This window comes from Bombina bombina, chromosome 5 (assembly GCF_027579735.1).
Source record: "Bombina bombina isolate aBomBom1 chromosome 5, aBomBom1.pri, whole genome shotgun sequence".
Lineage (NCBI taxonomy): Eukaryota > Metazoa > Chordata > Amphibia > Anura > Bombinatoridae > Bombina > Bombina bombina.
Window position 1 is genome coordinate 529,807,252 of NC_069503.1, and position 24,494 is coordinate 529,831,745.

General features: G+C 38.3%; 1 protein-coding gene across 1 annotated transcript in view; it reads right to left on the reverse strand.

Annotated features, from left to right (window-relative positions):
- Positions 1-24,494, reverse strand: part of DCLK3 (doublecortin like kinase 3) — a 56,033-nt gene that overhangs the window by 19,624 nt on the left and 11,915 nt on the right. The window contains exon 2 of the mRNA XM_053715781.1: positions 23,654-23,786. Within this exon, the coding sequence (XP_053571756.1) occupies positions 23,654-23,786 (133 nt within the window). The remainder of the gene's footprint in view (positions 1-23,653; positions 23,787-24,494) is intronic.

The window sequence follows — 24,494 nt, forward strand, 5'->3', positions numbered from 1 at the left end:
GCACTTGTTTTCCGATTGGGAATAACCCTATGAAGCTTGCAACCTACGATCTTCAGGCCAGGTCAACTGTGGGACTGCTATTCGGGAACCCTCCAAGAAGGTACCTACTAGTAAATATGAGGATGCTCCTGGTAGTATGGCTCCACGCACCAGGTGTGCCTCTGAGTGCTGTAAATTGGGACACCTTTCGCAAAGCACCAGACTGCTCACTTCCTGGAGCTGTTCGACATGGGGTGGGTTAACTTTGCAATACGACAAGGAAAGTGGGGATAGGTTATATTCTTTGGCTGAGTTTGCACTACCCCAATATTCATCGGCCCACACAGCATTCCCCATGTGATATTTTTTAGTGTAGCCATCACTCCTCAAAAGGCCTGAAGGTGGGAGTGGGCTAAAGTTTTTGGGGACATTAAGTGTTAGTACAGTGGAAGCTCTATATTTTATTTTTGTTTCTGACATTAAGCTTAGCTTCCAGAAAGAGTTGAAAATGGTAGTGGACTTAAATCTCTGAGGCTATTAGGGGTTAACTGTGTCATATAGCACCAGCCTATGTTTTGCTTCCTATTAAGCTGTTTTTTTTATTTTTTTTATGCCTGCCTATATCCCCATCAGTTGTTCCACCTATTTATAAAGCAAGTATATATTGGTTCTTTTCTAGCCCCTCCCAACAAGCTTAGGGGTTCTATTACTCATAGGTCTGCCCTGAAGTTTGAAGACATGTCTGATAAGTAATAGAAGACCTTGCCACACTGTTGTCTTGCATGTAGACTCTTATTGTTTCTCATTTTTCTATCCCTGATAATAGTGCATAACGTATAAAATGTTATAAGAGATATGGTTGCCCTTTAGTTTTATTATTGCATATGCTGCTCTTTGGAAGTGATGGTCCTAGCGCCAGCGGCCGAAGCGTTAGGGGCCCCTTATACTTAACATTGCACAGCAGTATTTAACAGATGTCAATTTGTTATTCCTTATATAGTAAGCCTATATGAGTCAGAGGGTTAATTTGCAGGCAATTGCTTTACTTTGTCCCCAACAAAGGTTAATTGAGTCTTTCAATCCTCCTTCACTAGCGAAATTCCATACCTAGCTGTCAAAAAGTGGGTTATATATTTTTTTTTTGTATGTGTACTTTACACTGCTCTTGTGGATGACGCTGCCTTATAGCTTATAGCTTTTGAGTCTGTATTCTCTATGGTATGCCAGACATTAGTTACAGTTGGTCTATTCCTTCTGCTCATAATCCCCACAGTTCCTTGGTTCACGTGTTATTTTATTTTACTAATTATATGTAAAAGCATTTAGAATATCAGTTGCTATTTCATATTAAATATATTTACAGGTCCAAAAGCGGCCATTTCAAAAACTAATTTTCCTCCAGAATATATAAGTGTTTTCAGGTACAAGAGTGACCTTATGTGCCATATGAGGAAACCATATAAAGTAGAGACTATAAAACTGAGGTTCCAGATGTATCCCTACTATGTCTTCTTTGGTGTATCATATCAACCTATATTGTTGAATGTCTATATGAAGTTCTTGTTATTATGTTTTGTGTATTTTGTGGTAACCCATTCATGTTGTATTATTCGCACAACCTCAATAAAAATATATAAAAAAAAAATACAATTTCCCTAGTTTAAATTAAATAAAAACTTACCTGTCAAATTAAAAAAAATAAGTTTAAACTAACAATAAAACTAATATAACTATTAAACTAAAATTAAACTAACTACCAATTAAATTAACAAAACTACACATTAAAAAAATCCTAACACTACTCTAATTTATCAGCCAATAGAATGAGAGCTGCTAAAATCCTATTGGCTGTTCAAATTTTTCAGCCAATAGGAATGCAAGGGACGCCATCTTGAATCGCGTACCTTGCATTGAAGATTCAGTGTACGGCGGCGACCGTATGAAGAAGATGCTCCGTGCCGGATGTCTTCAGGATGGACCTGCTCAGCGCAGCCGGGATCAAGATAGATAAAAAATGTTTTTGTAATTTTAGGTTTTAGTGTAAGGTATCTTAGGTTTTATTTCACAGGTAATTTTGTATTTATTTTAGCTACGTAGTTATTAAATAGTTAATAACTATTTACTAACTAGTCTACCTAGTTAAAATAAATACACATACCTGTGAAATTAAAATAAAACCTAAGCTAGCTACAATATAACTATTAGTTATATTGCAGCTAGCTTAGGTTTTATTTTACAAGTAAGTATGTATTTAGTTTTAAATAGGTATTATTTAGTTAATAATTGAAAATTTAATTTAGATCTATTTTAATTTTGTTAAAGTTAGGGGGTGTTAAGGTTAGGGTTACGTTAGGGGTAGAGTTAGGTTTAGGGGTAGGTGTTAATAGTTTAATTTAGGTTGTTGCGATGGGGGGCTGGCAGTTTAGGGGTTAATAACTCTATTTAGTTGCAGCGATATCAGGGAGCGGCGGAATAGGGGTTAATAAATTTAATATAGTGGCGTCAATGTTGGGGTGCGGTGGAATAGGGGTTAATAACTTTAGTATAGTGGTGGCGATATCGGGAGAGGCAGATTAGGGGTTAATACCTTTTATTTAGGTGGTGGCGATATCGGGAGCGGCAGATTAGGGGTTAATAATTGTAGGCAGGCGTCGGTGGTGTCGGGGGCAGCAGATTAGGGGTGTTTAGACGTGGGGTTTATTTTAGGGTGTTAGATTTAAACATTACTTTCTTTTCCCCATAGACTTTTTTCTGACCCGCTCTCCCCATTGATGTCTATGGGGAAAGCGTGCACGCACGAGCACGTCAAAACAGCATTTGTTTTTGGTGCAGTATGGAGCTTGAAAACCCCATATCGCCCGCACAAGCCAGGTTTTTTAAAACTTGTAATGGCAGCGCTATAGGGGATTAAATAATGCCCCTTTTGTTGCGTTTGTTAATTACCCTATAGCACTCAAAACTCGTATTCTAGGAGTTTATTAATTATGAATAATGCATAAATATAATTTATCAAGAGTTCAGCTATTTGACTGGAAAGGGCTTCAATGTACTTATATATATATTTGTCTATGTATACATATGTATTTATGTGTCTGTCACATATAAATACATATATACACACATTTAAACACACACACACACACACACACACACATATATATATTTAGACATGTATATGTATGTATCTCAATATTAAAGCCCTTTGCAGGACTTTTTTTTTCTAACACCTGAGATTTTTAACCCTTATAACTTTTTAATGCAATGTTTTGTTTTAATATTTTTTATCAGACAGTGTTATTATGAATATAACAATACTTTTGATGATTTTCTGTCTTGCGTAACAGTTAATCAGAGCTCTGAAGTCGCTCTAACACGACGCACGTTAAATTTGATTGAACTCAATTACTTTCAACTCTTAATAAGAGTGCTTCTTTCAACAAGAGCCATGAAATACCCCTTATCGCTCGCGAGCAGCCACTTGCAATCTAGCCCATAATAGGTGGCTTGGTCTTTTAAAATACTGCTGTGAAAATTATAGTTTTCACACCATGAGTGAGTGTTTACCTTTCTGTCAAGGATGCCCCAGCCCTAAGCAGTTTTATTCCTTTTTGTAAGGGTGTTAACATTTTCTCCTTCGTTAAAGGGACATGAAACACAAAAATGTTATTTCATGATTCAGATAGAGAATACATTTGTAAGCAACTTTCCAATTTACTTCTATTATTTAATTTGCTTCCTTCTTGTATTATCCTTTGCTGAAATGTTTATCTAGGCAAGCTCAGGAGCAGCAGAGAACCTAGGTTCTAGTTGTTGATTGATGGCTGCATATATATATTGATTGTGATTGGCTCACCCATTTGTTCAGTTAGAAACCATTAGTGCATTGCTGCTCCTTCAACAAATGATACCAAGAGAATGAAACAAATTAGGTAATAGAAGTAAAATAGAAAGTTGTTTAAAATTGTACTCTCTAACTGAATCATGAAAGAAAAATTTGGGGTTTCATGTCCCTTTTAAGCATAGCCCTACCCCTATTTTCTTGTTCAGCCACTTAGTATTTTTAGAATAATGAATAATGTCTAATTGTTGCTGAGCATTGCTAACCTGATTGTAAAACAGTCTTGTTTCACATGTACATTGTACAACCTTCACCAGTGATCAATTCAGCAGCAACAGACATGCAAATATATTTAAAAATGTAACATTGAATTAATATAAAATGTATTTAATATTAAAATATGAATTAAATTGATTAAATGTACATCTATGTTAGGCTCCTATGTTAAGTTAATATATTTGTCTTCATGGTTTTAAACACTATCTTAATTATAGAATAATTATTTAATTTATCATATTTCAGGATGTAATACATTTTATATTCATATTTATAGGTACCTTTTATATATAAATTAAAAGAGAGAAGCGCTCAACCTGAGAACGAACAATAGTATAATAGCTTGTTCTATGGCTAGTTACCACCCTAGAAGCAGCCTCTTTTTGCACAATATGTGCCTTTCACAGAGAAGAACTTTCCTGAAGCATATCAGTCTGATCCTGACTTCGCAGTACAGTCCAGTCCCGAAATACCAGGCAATCCCTCTCTGAATGAGAGAAAAAGCCAGTGGCGGCTGGTGAATTTTTAGGATGGGGGTGCACAAGACCCTGCCCCTATTAGAAAGCCACGCCCCTTGGAAAAACCACGCCCCCTTTTAAAAACCACGCCCCTTCTATCAAGCCACACCCATTGTAAAAGCCACACCCCTTTAAGTCACGCCCATCAAATGGCCCCACCAATTTGAACCAGCAGTGTTTTTGGTCATCGTCTTATTGAGATATCCAGCCCCGGCCTGGGGGTAACTGCAACTGAAGTTTGTGACTGATTCCTCAACATTATTCTCAAGTATCTGCTGATATTAAGTGGAATCCATGAGACCCTCAACAATATTCCCAGTAGTACAGGTCTTTGGAGGTGGTCTGTGGGCTGTTTTTGACTGTTCTTATCATCCTTTGCCTATCCGATATTTTACTTGGCCTGCCACTTCTGGCCTTAACAAGAACTGTGCCTGTGGTCTTCCATATCCTCTCACCATGCTGACTATGTTCCTCACAGTGGACACTGACATCTTTAATCTATGCAATCGTTTTTTGTAGCCTTTCCTCTAAACCATGATGTTGAACAATCTTTGTTTTTAGGTCATTTGAGAGTTGTTTTGCAAATAGTTAATAGTATAGCTGATTATTAGTATCATATTAACTAAGTCTTAAATAACAATCCTTTTAAGTCTCCCAATATTTAATGAATGATCGCGTTCATCATGTCCTGGCTCGAAGTGAAAGCTCAAATGCGCCGGAAAATAGAATACAATTCATAATTTTGGAAAGAACATAACGATTTGTGGTTACTTGATCATTGTGTTTTTTAACATTCAAACAATATGCACTGACAAGTTGTTGGCGAATATCAATCCTTCATAGCAAAATAAACTGAAATGGGGATTATAAATGTGATTGGTAGCAATTATTTATATTTTTGGAGTTTCGGCGACACTATAACTCACCCAACTTGAATCACCACTTTGTTTTTCAAACAGGAGACAATAAAACGAAGATCCTTTTTGCAAAATGACTATTAAGTCAATCTCTTAAGATATTATCAGTAGTAAGTATATATATATATATATATATATATATATATATATATATATATATATATAATATTTAATATTATGACCATGTCTAATATTTAAATTAATATACAAGAATCCATACTCTTCAGTATACCCATGTCTAGTCTTAAAATATACATGCTCAGTTAAATTATATGATAACATATATATTAACCAAATGATTAATCAAAGCTGCAAAATAATAATTATCTTGAATGTAAATTTATGAAAATATATATATTCCTGGATTTAAAGAACCTTCCACTTTATAGAGAAATAAAACCACATCTCAATTATTGTTGCCCTAGCCCCCATTGTTCGATATTAGGCAATACTGCAGCCAAAAAAGGCTGTGGCAACATTAAGATAAATACACCAACATTTTACTTTCTACAAAAGAAGATTATTTCTATTACACTAGTGCTTAATAATTAACTTCAAAGGTAAAGATTAAAACAGAATGTTGATAACTCAAGTACAATTTTTGTAAATTAAGTCAATCCGCCTGTCTTTTTTTGAGGCAAATAAATCAATAACATTTTCGGTGAATGTATGCATGTCATTGATCAATTGTTTTTCAATTGTGAGCATGGCTAGAGCAGTCAGTCTTTCCTCAGTCATGGTGCTCCTTAGAAATGTCTTAACTCGTTTTAAAGTTGAGAAACATCTCTCAGCCTCAGCAGTTGTCACGGGAATAGTCGAAATAATTTGCAACAGTTTGTAGGTCTCCGAGAAAGTACTGTCCAAGTTATTTTCTATTACAAACTGTAGAAGACTGATGGCACCATTCATATTTCGGAAATCTGGTCTTCTGTAAATTACTCCTAGTTCCGTTTTCAGGCGATCTTTCTTTAATATGTCATAAACAGCTGATGTTTGTTCAAGAAGCTGATTTGGAAAAATTTTCTCGTAATCTGCAAATTTTTCAGCTTGGAGGAGAGAAACAGCCGAGTAGTGAGTTATAAAAGAAAATCTATCTTTTACTTGATTCGTGATAACATCGCATATCTCTTTAGCTGCCACAGTCTGAGTAATGTGAATATTTTCTCTCTTCCTTTTCCTTGATGTTTCCTCTGTTTCTGATATCATCATGATCACTGTGTCCATTTTTTTCCTTTCATTTTCCATTGTCTGCTGGAAAGTGTTAACATGTTTTCGAATAAGTGCCGCGTCTGTTAGTGTTTTCTGAAGTTGGTTGTATAACACATCTACATGTGGCATAATATTGTGAAAAACTGAAAGCCAAAACACAAATACCGAGTCTTGTAACATACGCCGAATAGCCCCTGCTTGATTTATAGCTATTTCTTTTTTCGATGTTGACTCTATTTTTTCCATACATTCAATTAACTGTTCCCTGTTTTCAAACACTGTATTGACGGTTCGACTCTTGAAATTCCACCTGGTGGCTGAACCATGAGGTATCCTTCTTCTAACAGTTTCATCTAGAATAGCTATCCGTTGTGGCGAGTTACTAAAAAAGTTAGTAATGTCACTTAGGTTAGAAAAAAATACTCGAACTTGTTGATTCTGACTGCTTGCTTGGCTGACAATCAAATTGAGTTGATGTACGTAGCAATGCACAAAATGTGCATTCTTGTAGGTACGTTTAATTATAGCCTGAACACCTGCATGCTGACCACTCATCACGCTTGCACCGTCGTAACTCTGGGATATCAATTTTTCTGGGTTGTCTATAACTTTTTCCAAATTATTCTGGATACATGTAGCTATAGATTCTGCATCATGTCCAGCTGGATTAGTGAATTCCCAGAATCTCTCAACCGGTTGACCGTTACCTATAATGTATCGAAAAACAACAACCAATTGGAAGGCAGATGAAACATCAGTTGTTTCATCTGCTATCACTGCTACAAAACTTGCTTTTGAGATTTCCTTTTTTATTTGGTTCTGGCAAACAGTAAGCATACAGTCTAATAAATCGTTTTGAATTTCTTTTGACGTTCCTTTAAAAACAGTGGCACTAGCAAGATGTTCTTTTAGAGATGCATCAAGTTCTGCTGAGAAGTTTATAAGACCTCTGAAAATGCCTGGATTTAATGAATCCTCGCGTTCGTCATGTCCTTGAAGTGCAAGTTCAAATGCGCCGCAAAATAAAATACAATTAATTATTTTCGAAAGAACATAACGATTTTTCGTTACTTGCTCATTATGTTTTTTAATATTTAAACGATATGCACTGTCAAGTTGTTGTCGAATATCAACCCTTCCTAACAAATTAAACTCTAATGTGGAGTTTAAATGTGATTGGGAGCAACTATGTTTATTTATTTTTTGACTTAAATGTGATAAATCGGCGACACCAGAACTCCCCCAGCTTGATTCACCACTTTGTTTTGCAAACAGGAGACAATAAAAACAAAAGAGCCTGGGTGACTTCCGGTAGGCGGGCTTCCTAGGCAGCAGCAAGAACGCTGAGCTCCGCATCTGGGCTCAATTAAAAACGAACATTACACTTTTTATCCTGCCTAGCCCCACACTCTAAAGTTTTGTCGGGAAGTACAACACTCCGCCGACCTATTGCCATAGTGTGAGGATCATAACAACAGATCTAGCGACCGGGAGCCCAGCAAACAGACTAAGTGCCACGCTTCTGCAACACGCCATCTTGGCGCGTATCTCCCAGAGGAAAAGAATAGAGCGGCGCTCACTCTGAAGGGCCCAGCTGTTACCGATCGAGTAAAAACCACAGTGCTTCGGACAGGTAAATCGGAGAAAGTGTCTCTGCAACATAGGGGAGAAAGAGTACCGATGCTAAAACGGAAAGCAGCATAGTGGGTCAGCACCATATCTCAGAGTGGGGTGAAACCTCCTGCAGCGCCCAGCTACTGTCAAGGGCTAATACAGTGGGATATCTGAGACACATAGAACAACGGGTCACCACAGGGGCATGAAGAACTGTACCCTTATACATATATAAAGATAAGCGGGCGCACAGAGAGAGTGCAGGAACTTTATCTCAGCCACGTGAACAGGGCCTGTTACCTGCAACACCCCAAGCATTTATTATTAGCTGCACCTGACACTTGAAACTTTCTGTCTGTGGCCTTTATCTTGCCTTTTCATTTCCCCTACATGATCCTGCAGCAGAGTTGAATAGTTTAATCAAGAGCCTGCATGGAAAGAGCCTAACCTAAATTTATACAGGGCCTCAGACCCACGTGTCGGGGCCCTGCTGCTTATTGAAACCAGAAAGTCGCTTGCAGTTCTGTAAGACATTTGGAGGCCAACAAGAGCACTAAAAGCAACCCCCTGGAATAGTCTTATAACACCATAACCCCAGATTGCGTGGAAAGCATCACTACTAAAGCTTGTATCCCAATTATAGACACAACCTGCCTGAAAGGGGAGACCCCTGCTCTCTTAACCTATACCCTGAATCACCGCTTCACACTCTCCCTTTACATCCTTTTGGTGACTAAACAACAGACACACACACAGAAGGCAACACTGACGTTGCAGCTCTCTGGGGCCCTGATGAAAGTGGACAAATTTTTCTTCAAGCTTCCACCTACTATACCAGCAGACATGTCACATAGGGCAAAGAACCTGGACAATAAGAAACAGCAAAAACTCATGGCAGAAATTCACACAGAAACTACAGCTTTGATGACTCAAGAACCCTCCTCAAGCCTGGACCACAATGCCTTGCTGCAAGAGCTGAAGTCCTTTTTTCTTCCCAAAATGGACTCATTACAAACGGGTGTAGATACCCTTACATGTGAAGTACGTCAATTTGCCGCCAGACTAAACACAGCCGAAACCCGCATCTCTGATGTAGAGGACAGGCAGGTAACAGCAGACACAACTATTAAACAATTGGTGAAGAAAACGCAACTGCTCCAAGACCGAGTGGACGACTTAGAAAACAGGAGCCGGCGCAACAATCTTAGAATAGTAGGTGTGCCAGAATCCATCAAGGGCAGAGGTCTCCTAGAGTTTGTTGCGCTGACCTTTCCAAAATTATTAGGCATACATCCCGACGTCCTGCCAATAGACGTGGAAAGGGCACACCGCATAGGCCCGGATAAGGGGTTAGAACAAACAAAGAGCAAACCAAGGCAGGTTATATTCAAGTGCCTGAACTTTCAGGAAAAACTCAAAATACTGAGAGCTTATCGAGCATGCAAGGAAACCTCATTTGAAGGCTCCAAGCTCCTTCATTTTCAAGACTATTCCATGGAAGTATCTAAACAGAGAAAGGACTTTGCCCCCCTGTGCTCCAGGCTGCACGAACAGGGGACACAGGTGGCCTTGTTATTTCCAGCGAAACTAAGATTGCAAACACAGTATGGAACTAAATTCTTCCACTCGCCACAGGCCTTGAAAAGTTTCCTGGCCACGGAACAGCACCAACCCCCAGAAGGAGGACAACACCGCAGCCCTTCCAGACCCCCTTTGTGATAGGAATAGGGGATTACCTTGCAGGATCCCACAGTGACACTAAATAGCTATGCAAGCTTTGATGATCCATAACATTAAAATAGTGAGAGGCCTCTGGGCCTGGACATTGAACAATCAAGGAGAGGGGCTAGTCCAGCCCCTCGGGGTAAAGTTTTATCACTTTGATTTGTGCTACTGTTATTTATTTGTTTTGTTTTCATTATGTTGAAAAGGTTTAAGTTATAGTTTATTAATAAGGCTGCTACACATATCTAAAGATGTGAAGATTAAATTGAAATCTGCAGATAGGTTTGTAAGGTTTAATATGGTTATAATATTATTGTATAAGTTCAGAAAGGCTCATATCAATGCTCTATATATGATGACTATAGATAGTAAAGGTTATAAAGAATATGCTAGAACTAGTATGAAGTGCTTAGAATACTTAGAACATTTAAAATGCTCAAAATGTTGACGAAATTTGTATCATGGTATAGGATAAGAATCTTTTCAGTATGCTTAACAAAGCCTAACCTAGTAAAGGAGACTAATTCAGAAGGAAAATCTTTAACCACTCAACAAAGTGATACTATGATGGGAAGTTCTGTTTTGTCCATGTGTTGCTTTGGGTACTATCTTTAAAAATCATGGAGAGTTGTAGTCATGCTCCTCTTTCTTACAGTGATACTTTTCACCCTCTGCTTTTTTTCTCTCTCTCTCTTCCACCCCTACCCCCCCCCTTTTTTTTTTTTTTTTTTTTTTTCTCTCCCTCTCCCCATACTGATAGTTCTGACAACACAAATTCACAATGATGCCTCTTAGTGTTATAACCTGGAATGTTGGGGGTCTCAACACCCCCATAAAACGTAAAGCTGTTCTAAACCACCTTAGAAAGCTAGGCACCAACATCGCACTACTCCAGGAGACGCACTTACTAGACATAGAGCATCAAAAATTAAAGAGGGAATGGGTGAATCAGGTAGTCTATTTGTCACACACCAAAGCCAGCAGAGGACTAGCCATATTGTTCGGGAAACACCTGAAGGTCAATATTAAACACACACACTTAGACCCTAAAGCCAGATTCATGATAGTGGAAGCCAATATAGATTCTACTGACTATGTATTATGTAACATATATGCACCCAACCATAAAGATTTAAAATTCTGGAAAGACCTGATACAACACCTAGCACCCCACTTAGGATCTAACCTGATAGTCGGAGGAGATTTCAATATCTCCCCCACAAGCACCCTAGATAGACAATGGCTGGCGCCCTATAGAGTTAAAGACCCCAGGAGAAATTATAAGGCTAGGTATGAAGCTAGAATTTTTAGCATGTTTGAAACAGACCTTAACACCAGCGATGTTTGGAGATTGCTCAACCCAGAGGGCAAAGACTTCACATGTTTAACTAAAGCCAAACACACACTCTCTAGGATAGAAATCTTCCTAGTAGACAATAAATTGATTGACCAAGTACAAGATTGCAAGATCCATGATATATTAATATCCGACCACGCACCTGTAGAATTGAGAATAGGAGCTAGGGAACACCGTACTAACAGAAACATACTACGTTTCCCCACATACTTGACAAAATCCGAAACTTTTATCAAATTCCTGCAACACTCATGGACAGACTATGTCACAGATAACGCCGCTCATATTGATAATGTAACACTTTTTTGGGATGCAGCCAAAACTGTGCTGGCGGGTAACATAATTGCATATGCTGCCAAAGTCAAATACAAAACCCAACACAAACATAGAACTTTACAAAAACAGTTAGGGCCGGCCTATCGACAATACTTGCAAACCAACTCGAAAGCAATGTATGATCAATATATAGCTGCAAAGGCGGATTTAGATGCGTTTGCCAATCAGCAAGCAGCGTCAGGATTATTAAAGACAGCGGGCAGACTTTATAGATTTGGGGGGTGAGCGGGCAAATTGATGGTGGCTTTAACCAAGGCGCAGATGGCAAGGGTTCATATTGCTACCCTGCGCTGGAAAGGGCGGTCATATACCACACCTGAGGACATTCTGAGATGTTTCAAACACTATTACACACAACTATACACGAAGCAAGCCCCTGTTTCTGAAGAAACACAGGCACATTTCTGGGACTCAGTGAGGTTGCCACAGATCTCCGCAGATCAATTGGACAAATTGAATGCCCCAGTTACGCAAGATGAACTATCTAGCACTCTAAAAGGCTTGCCTCTGGGCAAGACCCCAGGACCAGACAGTCTGCCATCCGAATTCTACAAGGTTCTGCAACCACAGATAACCACTACACTTGTCAGGTTGTTTAACTCCTTCATTCAAACAGACACGTGTCCCTCAAAGGAATTTAAGGCGGCACACATCACACTCATCCCCAAACCAGGCAAAGATCACTCTTTACCGGAGTCTTACAGACCTATTTCACTTCTGAACGTGGACTATAAGCTATTTACGAAAATAATGGCAAACAGACTCAAGATCATATTGCCAGATCTGATCCACCCGGATCAGACGGGCTTTATATTCAAACGTTCATCGGTAGTGAATCTCCGTAGGGTGATGCAGGTTATAGACCATTACTGGAGAGGGGAGGGGTGCGAGAGCGAGGGGCCTGGTTCGGAGGCCTTCCTGCTGTCTTTGGATGCAGAGAAGGCCTTTGACAGAGTAGAATGGCCTCATCTGATGGAGTCGCTGCGCAGGTTCGGCTTTCAGGGCCCCTTTCTAAAGGTACTGAGCAAAATCTATGACTCCCCAGTGGCCAGGATCCTCTCTAACGGTATCTTCTCGGAGGACGTCCACCTCCAGAGGGGTACCAGACAGGGATGTCCCCTATCCCCATTATTGTTCAACGTTGCGCTGGAGCCATTGGCCACAAAGCTTAAACAGGTCTTTCCGGGTATTGTCATAAAGAATACCCCCCTCCATCTAGCACTATATGCCGATGACATGATGCTGTTTGTGGATTCTCCACAGGCACACATCTATGATATCCTCCAGACCATAGAGAAATTCGGCGATTTTTCGGGGTATAAGATAAACGCCTCCAAATCGGAGGTCTTGTGGCTTCGTAGACATCCCCACTTCCAGCATAGATTCCCGTTTGTGGAAACCACGGAAAGTCTTACTTATTTGGGCATACACTTGCACAGAGACCCCTCGAAAATCTATAGACTGAACATTTCCAACAAATGCACGCAATTAGCGTCACAACTAGCGAATTGGCTTAACCTTCCCCTGGGATTATCGGGCAGAGTCAACTTGGTTAAGATGACGGTATTGCCCAAGATTCTATACCCAATGCTCATGTTGCCATATCTCCTGACCCACACAGACTTGCAGCGGCTTACCAAGGAATCTGGAAGGGGGGTAAGCCGAGAATAGCGGTGGAGAAACTTTATCTCCCATACTCTGCGGGGGGGCTGGCCCTCCCGAACCTCAAATTATATAATTGGGCAGCCTTGGCTAGGCTGGTACTTGACTGGCAATTAGACACGGGACACTTTGGAGAAACCAGACTGGAAGCAGCGATGGTTGCTCCAATATCACTGGCATATCTACCTTATGGAAATGGAAAGACACTATCCGCAGATATCCTTCAAAATGTGGTATACAGAGATCCACTCCGAGCCTGGCACAAAATACACAGATATCTAGGGATCAACTCTCCCCCCCCAAAATTTATTCCCATTGTGGGAAACCCTGATTTCCCGGCTGGTTTGGACCAGGGACCCTTCCGTGAGTGGAGGAGGTCGGGTCTCAAAGTATTGGGGGATGTTCTAGACCCCTTGCTGCACATGGTTCGTTCTTTTCAGGAATTAAAAACCAAATTCCAGATCCCAAATGGGCATTTCTATGCCTACTTGCAGCTGCGACACTATGTAGGGTCTCTGCAGTCGGCCAATACAGGATTTTGGGAACCACCACCCTTTGCAATAGCTCAAACACTATTTCGGGTGGGGTCATTCTCACTATCTCACATATACACACGCTTGCAACAACAAAAAGTACCAATGAACCTAACAAAACTGCTGACAAAACAAAATAACAACTGCACATTAGACTTAACGGCACAAGACATAACAGAGAGTCTTGAAAGAACAAGACAGGCCACACTCTCGATCTCACTCAGAGAATCACAGGTCAGAATCCTACACATGGACTATATCACTCCACACAGACTAGCCAAATGGGATCGCCGAATCCCGGACCAGTGTATCAAATGCGGGGCGGCAGCTCCGTCACTTCGGCATTATTTTTACGCTTGCCCAAAGATTAGGAGGTTCTGGGGTCACTGTCAATACTGGCTAAAAATCACATATCAGACAGAGATAGCATTCACAGAGGCAGAAATTTTTCTGCTTCGATGGGACGATTCATATAGACAGCTGCACAGATTCCTTTCACTGTAGGCTAGACAGTGTATTCTCAAAAGGTGGATCTCTAAACTACCCCCAACAATGGCGCAATTAAAACATATGCTGCTTAAACAGCTTTTCATAGAGCAATATGATGTCAGATTAGACACAGCGTGCAGATTACGCCCTTTTCTTAGAAAATGGAAAATATTTATAGATACATTAGACCCATCTATACGAACGCAAGTACTGAAACCATTCGCCCACTTAGACACTATGCTACAAATGAATAGTGGGGAGGATAGACAAGTTATCGTATGCAACACACAAATGCACGAACCTCTGGAGGTGATGCTGTTCTGAACAATGTGGGAGAGGGGGACTCTCCTCCCCCCCCCCCCCTTTTTTTTTTTTTTTTCTCTCCACCCTTCAGCTTTCCCACCACTATTATCTTTCCTTTACCCGTCAACCTCAATCTTGAGTCTAGATAGAGAGTAACAACAATAGAGAGCCAACCCACCAATTGTTATTTGTCAATTGACCTTTGTTTAACTGTGTCTAATTGTAATTAGTTATATAACTAGTTAATTGGTTTAAAATGTTTGAAAACTTAAAGGAACAGAACACTTCGTCGAGAACAGACATTGGAATCATGCTATACAACAGCAAAGACTCATTGCTATTACCTCCATAAAGCCAATGCTATTATCATATGTTGCATTCTACTGTCATGCATAAATTATTGTACAACAAAAAAAAAGGATATGCAATGTATGCCTGAGAAGATCTGTATTGTATTGTACTGTTGTATATGTTCAGTTTCCTTTAATAAAAAAGTGAATTTAAAAAACAAAAAACAAAAGAGCCTGTTAGTTAATTCACAGCCACAAATCCATGGATATTTATCATATACCTCGGGTTTGAATTCTCTTCTGAAATCTCTAGTTTTACATTTTGTTACCTGGGTAAGGTTAAGCCTAGGTGTTGGCCGGAGCATTTTAATTTCCATTTTTCTTTCCATGGGCAATGTTGAAAAATGTAATTGCTTTAGCTCAGACACACTAATTTTACTAAGTGCCATCTTAACTCTTAGTTTACACACAAAGAACAGTCCTTTGCTGTTATAAAATATATAACTTGTACGTAAGTAGTTTTGCTGTTATAATATATATATAACTTTTAGACAACGTAGTTTTGCTGTTATAATATATATAACTTTTAGACAAGTAGTTTTGATGTTATAAAATATAAAACTTGTAGGTTAGTAGCTTTGCAGCTGTTATAAATGATACAACCTGTAGGTAATTAGCTTTGCAGCTGTTATAAAATATATGACTTGTAGGTAATTAGCTTTTAAGCTGATATAAAATATAGAACTTGTAGGTAAGTAGTTTTGTTGTTCTAAAATATATAAGTTATAGGTAAAAAGTTTTGCTGTTCTAAAATATCTAACTTGTAGGTAAAAAGTTTTGCTGTTCTAAAATATCTAACTTGTAGGTAAAAAGTTTTGCTGTTCTAAAATATCTAACTTGTAGGTAAGTAGTTTTGCTGTTCTAAAATATCTAACTTGTAGGTAAGTATTTTTGCTGTTCTAAAATAGATAACTTGTAGGTAAAAAGTTTTGCTGTTCTAAAATATATACCTTGGAGGTAAAAAGTTTTGCTGTTCTAAAATATCTAACTGTAGGTAAGCTTTTTTCTTGTTATAAAATATATAACTATATGCAGCTTTAATGCCTATCTGCAGTCTGCAGCAGTTAACTAGTTTGTAAAAAAAACTATGAAAATAATTAACAACTAAAATACTTTGATAGTATTCTAATTATAGCAAGCAGCAGCCGCGACAGCCGTCAACGGTCAACTGTCTAAAACTAGTAGGCCAGTCGTTTGGCGTTTTTTATGGAATATATAACTTGTAGGTAATTAGATTTACAGCTGATATAAAATATAGAACTTGTAGGTAAGTACTTTTGGTGTTCTAAAATATATAACTTGTAGGTAAAAAGTTTTGCTGTTCTAAAATATCTAACTTGTAGGTAAGTAGTTTTGCTGTTCTAAAATATCTAACTTGTAGGTAAGTATTTTTGCTGTTCTAAAATAGATAACTTGTAGGTAATTAGATTTACAGCTGATATAAAATATAGAACTTGTAGGTAAGTACTTTTGGTGTTCTAAAATATATAACTTGTAGGTAAAAAGTTTTGCTGTTCTAAAATATCTAACTTGCAGGTAAGTAGTTTTGCTGTTCTAAAATATCTAACTTGTAGGTAAGTATTTTTGCTGTTCTAAAATAGATAACTTGTAGGTAAAAAGTTTTGCTGTTCTAAAATATATACCTAAGTTGGAGGTAAAAAGTTTTGCTGTTCTAAAATATCTAACTGTAGGTAAGCTTTTTTCTTGTTATAAAATATATAACTATATGCAGGTTTAATGCCTATCTGCAGTCTGCAGCAGTTAACTAGTTTGTAAAAAACTATGAAAATAATTAACAACTAAAATACTTTGATAGTATTCTAATTATAGCAAGCAGCAGCCGCGACAGCTGTCAACGGTCAACTGTCTAAAACTAGTAGGCCAGTCGTTTGGCGTTTTTTATGGAATATATAACTTGTAGGTAATTAGATTTACAGCTGATATAAAATATAGAACTTGTAGGTAAGTACTTTTGGTGTTCTAAAATATATAACTTGTAGGTAAAAAGTTTTGCTGTTCTAAAATATCTAACTTGTAGGTAAGTAGTTTTGCTGTTCTAAAATATCTAACTTGTAGGTAAGTATTTTTGCTGTTCTAAAATATCTAACTTGTAGGTAATTAGATTTACAGCTGATATAAAATATAGAACTTGTAGGTAAGTACTTTTGGTGTTCTAAAATATCTAACTTGTAGGTAAGTAGTTTTGATGTTCTAAAATATCTAACTTGTAGGTAAGTATTTTTGCTGTTCTTAAATAGATAACTTGTAGGTAAAAAGTTTTGCTGTTGTAAGATATCTAACTTGTAGTTAAGAAGTATTTTTGTTGTTATAAAAATAAATATATAACTATATCTATGCAGGTTTACTGCCTATCTGCAGGCTACAGCAGTTAACTGCTTTTTAAAAAACTAGGAAAAAAATTAAAAACTTAAATATGGTCTGTACTCAAGATCTCTAAAATTAGTATGCTGGCTGTGTTATTTAAACTAGTAAATTTAAATAATTTTTACAAAAAAAATTCTAAACTGTCCACTCTCAACTCAGTCTCTCTATCTCTAGTCTAGAGTCTAAAAAATTATTAATTAAATATGGTCTCCAGGCTCTCCCTGAGTCCTACTTAACTCCTCTCTACTCTGTCTTGTCTCAGACAGTCTATGGCTGCTCTGCACTGCAGGCCTCTGTACTGTGTAGCTGGCCTGCCCCTGGCACCTTGGTCAACTTCTGGCTGCTGCTGCTGTAGTGAGCGTCAGAGCGCCTGTAAAAACTAACTCTATCTATCTAACTGCCTCCTGCCTCACCCTCAGGCCTCAGCCTGCCTGCTGCCGCTAACTAATCTAACTAAGTGAGTCAGATGAAACTGAGATGGGAATCCTGGGATGGATAATTCAATTGCTGGATAAGATAATTAATGCCTAAGTATTATATGATAATGATATATCGTTGAGTCAGACTCAAAATATCGCCAGAGCGGGCAGACAGTGTCACTCAGATAAGACAACACAAATTGAGCTCCTCTCAGCTCAACGACTATCTCCGCAATGAGATTTCGCGCCGTTGAGCTGGGAGGAGCGTCTCAAGCGTCATCACGTGACTGTTAGTGATGACGCTCAGACTCAGCTCTTCTCCTGTGGGCTGTGTCACTGGCTGCTGCCTGGGCTGAGCTCTTAACGCCTCCCACCCCTCGCACAGGCTGAAGTGTGCGATCAGCTGTCTAAGGGGATGAGGAGGCTGGGAGCTGCGCAGCAGCCAAATTTAGCATGCGCACAGACACAGTGCCATAGATTCTCTATCGCACGTGCGCTTAGGGACTGGATTGATTACTACAGCAGTACAGTGGCTGGGTGTGTGATCACTGATGATGTGTAATGATTGTTCAAACAGTAGGGGGCCAGGCAGGGCACAACAAATAATAATAATTTATTAAAAAAAACATTGAAACAAATTTTTTTTTATTCTGGGGGTAAAAAATAAATATAATTTTTTTCAATAGGGGGCTATTGAAAAATTATATTTTTTTTTCTGTTTTTTTTTTTCTTTTTTCTTTCCTCTGGCCTGTGGGGGGGCACGTGCGAGTGTGCTCCAATGGAGTAGCCTCCACTGGAAAAAGCAAAACCCCAAACGTACGTTTCGGCCTATTGTGGGCCTCGTCAGTGAGGTGCAGTCATATCCTTCTAGGCACACTGAGCAACGGGTCCACGTCTGGATTCCCGCATCACACTTAGGGAGACTTCCCCAAGAGTCATAATTTGTATACATAAAAAGAGAGAAGTGCTCAACCTGGGAAGGAGCAATAGCATAATAGCTTGTTCTATGGCCAGTTACGACCCAAAAAGCAGCCTCTTTTTGCTCAACATGTGCCTTTCACAGAGAAGAACTTTCCTGAAGCATATCAGTCTGATCCTGACATAAAAGTACAGTCCAGCCCCGAAATACCAGGCAATCCCTTTCTGAACAAGAGAAACAGCAAAACCCCAGACATACATTTCGGCCTATTGTGGGCCTCATCAGTAAGGTGCAGCCATATCCCTCTAGGCCACCTTTTATATATAAACTATTAAAGTCAGCATCATTTTTTAATATTCACATTACTTCATTGAATATATATGTGTATTTTACATATTTTAAAAATGTTTTACATTTAGTTATACTAGTTGTAAAGGGCCTTCTGACCCTTTATATCTAGTAGAGGAAGAAGAAAAGTAGAGTCTCTTGTAGGGATACTAAACCAATTTTTTTTATTTTATGATTCAGATAGAGCATGCAATTTTAAGCAACTTTCTAATTTACTCTTATTATCAATTTTTCTTCGTTCTCTTTCTATCTTTATCTGAAACAGCAGGAAACTAAGCTAGGGAGCTGACCCCCTTTTGGTTCAGCACCCTGGATAATTGCTGATTGGTGGCTACATTTAGCCACACCAATCAGCAAGTGCAACCCAAGTGCTGAATCAAAAATGGGCCAGCTCCAAAGCTTACATTCTTGCTTTTCAAATAAAGATAGCAAGAAAAAGAAGATAAATGGATAATAGGAATAAATTAGAAAGTTGCTTAAAATTACATGCTCTATCTGAATTATAAAAGACAAAAAAATGGGTTTAGTATCCCTTTAACATCAGAATATAATAAATTGAATGTTCTTCTGTTTTTTTTAAAGCATGCACAAAACATATGATTCTTTCTCATTCTTTTTGGGGTACATTGATAAGTGTTGTCTGGTGTTTTATCAAGTCCTTTTAACTGTGGAATTCATTAAAGGATTACTTTCTGTTATAATTTTTAAGCTAAACAACTAACATATTAAAGTTAATAAACATCAATTAAAACCTACTGACCTATATTTTCGCCAAAACGAAGTTTCATAACGTTCTAAAAGTTATATCTTTTATTCACCGATGATGTCACGTTATCCTGCCCACTATTTTCAGCACTGCGTGTTCAAAATACTTAAACCAATAACTTTGTGTTTAAAGCGCCATTTTGAAACCTAGGTATTGTAAACGGATTGGTACAGAGCAAAGGATACCCACGGAGTGGGTTTGGAAAACAATTAAATTTGCAGACAAGATTTCTGATATACGGTAGAGATATGTTAATGAAATGCTACTGATAAAAAGTGTATTTGGGGTAGTTAGTTAGTAACAGGCATAGAAAATATTTACTTACAGTGTCCCTTTAAGTGAATAATGGTCTTGTAAATGTGTTGTTAATTAGCATGAATTTGGATTGTGATCAACCAAACAGGTCTGGCACATTAAGTATTGGATCATATTTCTCCAAACCATTAATAATAAAAAAAAGTGGCATAGATAAACAATGAAAATGTGTTTTTTTGTGATTGCGTTAAAAAGGACTCTTCAGCCATTAACATACAGAGAATTATTGGGGATGCTGAAAATGGCGGCATTCTGCGGCATTCAGCTCTTTTTGGTGCTGATATATTCGTACAAAAGTGCAACACACAAATATCTGGATTTGCACAGTTGTGGGTTGCACTTTTGTACAATATATATCTGGAGCTGAAAAGAGCCGAATACTGCAGAATGCTGCCATTTTCAGCATTAGTTTAATAAGCAACTGGCACATCCCTAATAATTATAATTTATTAAACAATAGATTATGATCAACCCCTTAGTTAATTTATATCAGAAGCACGTACAAAGGCTAAAGGAAAATTATTATTTTAGATTGAAATAATTTTTATTATTGTTGTACAGTGTGAACAATACATGGGTCAGTTCGGTGGAAAACAAAAACAGTTGATAAATTTCAAACAAATGTAAGCCATTTAACAGATTCTAATGGTCCACCGCTTCCTCCTTTTTAGTGAGTTCTGTTAGTCACTCTTTACCATGTGTCGTCAATCATAGCTCCTATTGAAGCCAACAATTATTTATTTAATTTTCTGTATCTAAACATATATAACAATCAACATATTTAACTAATGTAACCCCTATGCCAGTCAACTGCATAAATCATATTAATAAATGAACAATAAACGTTTCTTAACAGATCATCGTACCTTATGAACCCTCAGAGCGCACCTTCCAATCCCTCCCATCTTCTCCTATACTCATATCTTTGTCTCCTTCTGTCTCTCCTGTTATCTCGTCCTTATATTTGCTTCTCATTTAGAATCCAATAGAACCAAACTTGGTTGAAGACTTCAACTGTATCCTGTATGTAAGCAGCTGTCTGACACATGTCAAACATGTTTCTAATCCTTCCAAGTATCTCCCCCCTTTCTGGCACCCCTAGTTTCCAGTGTTTTGCTATAGCTGTGCGGGTCACTGTACATAAGATTCTAATTAACTTATTTATTGGTGTGTTAAACCTCAAATCATCAACGTTCAGTAGTGCCTGCATAGGTGTCAATATAACTTGCTCCTCTAATATGGTGGTTAACATCTTGGACAGGTCTAGCCAAACCCTCTGAACATTTGGGCATTCCCACCACATATGAAAATATGTACCTAATTGCGTGCAACCTCTATAACACTGTGTGGTGCCTCCCTTAACCATGTGCGCTGTTTTTAGAGGGGTCAAATACCAGCGAAAAGTTGTCTTTATATTGTTTTCCCTCAGATCCGCTCCCAGTAAGCCTCTAGCTGAGTTTAAAAAAATCTGGTTCCATGTTGTTAAGTCAAATGTTCTCTCTAAGTCCGCTTCCCACCGAAGAATGACAGGAGATTTTGTTGTTGTGTGTGATTCTTGGATGTGTAAATATAAATGTGATACCGCACTTTTCTGTCTAAAGTCCGCACTGCACAACCTCTCAAAGATGGTTGTGCCTTTGGACTCCATTCCAAACCTAAGATATGATGTAACAGCCGAAGCTATCTGTAAGTATAAAAACCAGGGAAGGCGTATCATTCCAAGTTTATCTTGAAGCTGTTGATACGTTATAATTTTCTTGTTGACCAAGAAGTCTGCTATTCTATATAAATCTTTGTGTGCCCATTTATCTATGAGGCGACTAGATTCTCTGGAAACTATATATTTTATGGGTCTTATTAAAGAATTAGCCGGTAAAAATCTTGGTAATTAGGTTCTGAGAAATCTTAAGTCTCTCATCAGTATTTTTACCCCATAGTATATCTCCTGGGTCATCATAGCCCCCTACGAGTGCTTCTAATTTAGGCCATAGTATGTCCTCCTGTCTTCTCCCTAAGAGAGAGTTTTGGGCCAGTCTAGCTGCCGAGTAATAGTCCCTTAGATTTGGGAGTCCCACTCCCCCCAACTGTCTATGTCTAGTGAGTGTGTCATGAGGTATCCTTGCGTGTCTAGACCCTCTAAGATATTTATGAAGGTCTGTTTGAAGAGCTTTCAGGTCAGATTTATCTATGCTTATGGGTAAGGTACGGAACAAATACAGGAGTCTCGGGAGTATCGTCATCTTAATTGACGAAAGCCTCCCATACCAGGAGAAGTTATAACTCTTCCATTTCTGCAAATCAGCTCTAATCGACTTAAACATGGGTATATAGTTCGCTTTATATAGGTGAGAAGAGTGTGTCGTTAGTTTTATCCCCAAGTATTTCAAGTCACTTTTCACCCAGCCAAAATCAAAATTTGTTTCAATCAGTTTGATGGTCTGCTTTGGTAAGTTTAATGGGAGTGCTTCGCATTTGTCTAGATTTAATTTGTATCCCGAAACGTCCGAAAATTGTTGTATGGTGTCATATATGTGAGGGAGAGAAATGAGTGGTTTTGTTACTGTCAGCAGCACATCGTCCCCAAATAGTGCAATTTTGTGCTGGGACTGCTGTATTTGCAAGCCAGTAATGATTGGGGAATTTCTTATGTTTGCAGCTAATGGCTCGATGCAGAGCGCAAAAAGGAGGGGTGAAAGTGGGCAACCCGAAAATTATTATTTTAAAGGGACATGAAACTGCAAAAAACATGCTCCAATGTGTTATAACACTTTATTATTGCACTATTGCCTGCAAATAACTATTTGCTTAAAGGGACATGAAACCCACATTTTTTCTTTCATGATTCAGGTAGAGAATACAATTTTAAACAACGTTCCAATTTACTTCTATTATTTAATTTGCTTCATTTTATTAGATATCCTTTGTTGAAGAAATAGCAATGCACATGGTATGTGCAGCCACCAATCAGCAGTAACTGAGCCAATGATAAGAGGCATATGTCCAAAGCAACCAATCACCAGCTAACTCCCACTAATGCATTGCAACTCCTGAGCAAATCTAGGTATGCTTTTCTACAAATGATAAAAAGAGAACAAAGAAAGCTTCAAATAGAAGTTAATAGAAAAGTCTCTAAAAAGTTTATTTTAACTTTTGCGCCCCTTTAATGTACTCACTACAATGGATTTAAAAAAATTAAGACAGTATATGGGCCCCTATATCCAAAGCTGTGCAGTATAACTTATTTAGAAAGTAATATTGTGAATATTATACCTAAATTAAATTGGGTAAATTGGGGATAATAGGAATTAAGATATTTTTTTACATTTAATCGTACAAATACAATTATGTTTTACATTATCATAAACGCAGCAAATTAAAACAGAGCTAACATTTACCTTTTTCTGATATAATTTCAGGGGACACATAAGTAGGTGTTCCGCATACTGTGAAAATAGGCCCCGTAACATAGGCAGCAAGTCCAAAATCTGCTACCTTCAGGGTTTTTGATCCATCAGGATTGTTCTGCACCTGCAAAGATGGGAACATTTTTACGAGGAATTGTTTTAAGTCTTTTTTACATGCACATAAAAGAACATAAAACTGCAATAATAAAATGTGCTAATTACATTAGGACATGCTTTTATTGCATTATTGCTTGCCTATATCTGTATTAAACACTCATGGAGGTTAAACACATAGTTAAAGCATACCTCCCAACACTTGTGGCTAGGTATTAGGGACTCGGGAGGTTGAGGGAGACCTTTATTGTTTTGTGGGCGGGGCCATTTCAGGAGGGGGCTGGGTCATGGTTGGATGGTGAGTGGGATAATGGGTGTGTCGGAGTTGTCGATAGGTGTGTCTGGTGGTTTGTGGGCATGCCAGGATCATCTATGGGTGGGGATAAGGGGAATTCTGCAAATAAGGACATATGGCTGTTTCAGAGAGACAGCAGAAATACTCCCTCTCAAATAGGGAGAGCTGGGAGGTCTGGTTAAAGTCTACTCCAGATCCATAATGTACTGCTGCTACTGATCTGAACATGGCCTGTGAAGCGAGGCTACAAATATATGATTCATATGATTGGCTTGGTGGGTGTGTTTAGCTGAGAACCAGTAGTGCACTTACTAACTTACATTAACCCCTTCACTACCTGGAATTTCAGAGAAAAACTTGCCCAAAGTACCAGAGAATTCTTAGCATTTTTGCTACCACTGATTAAATAGAAACAGAGAATTT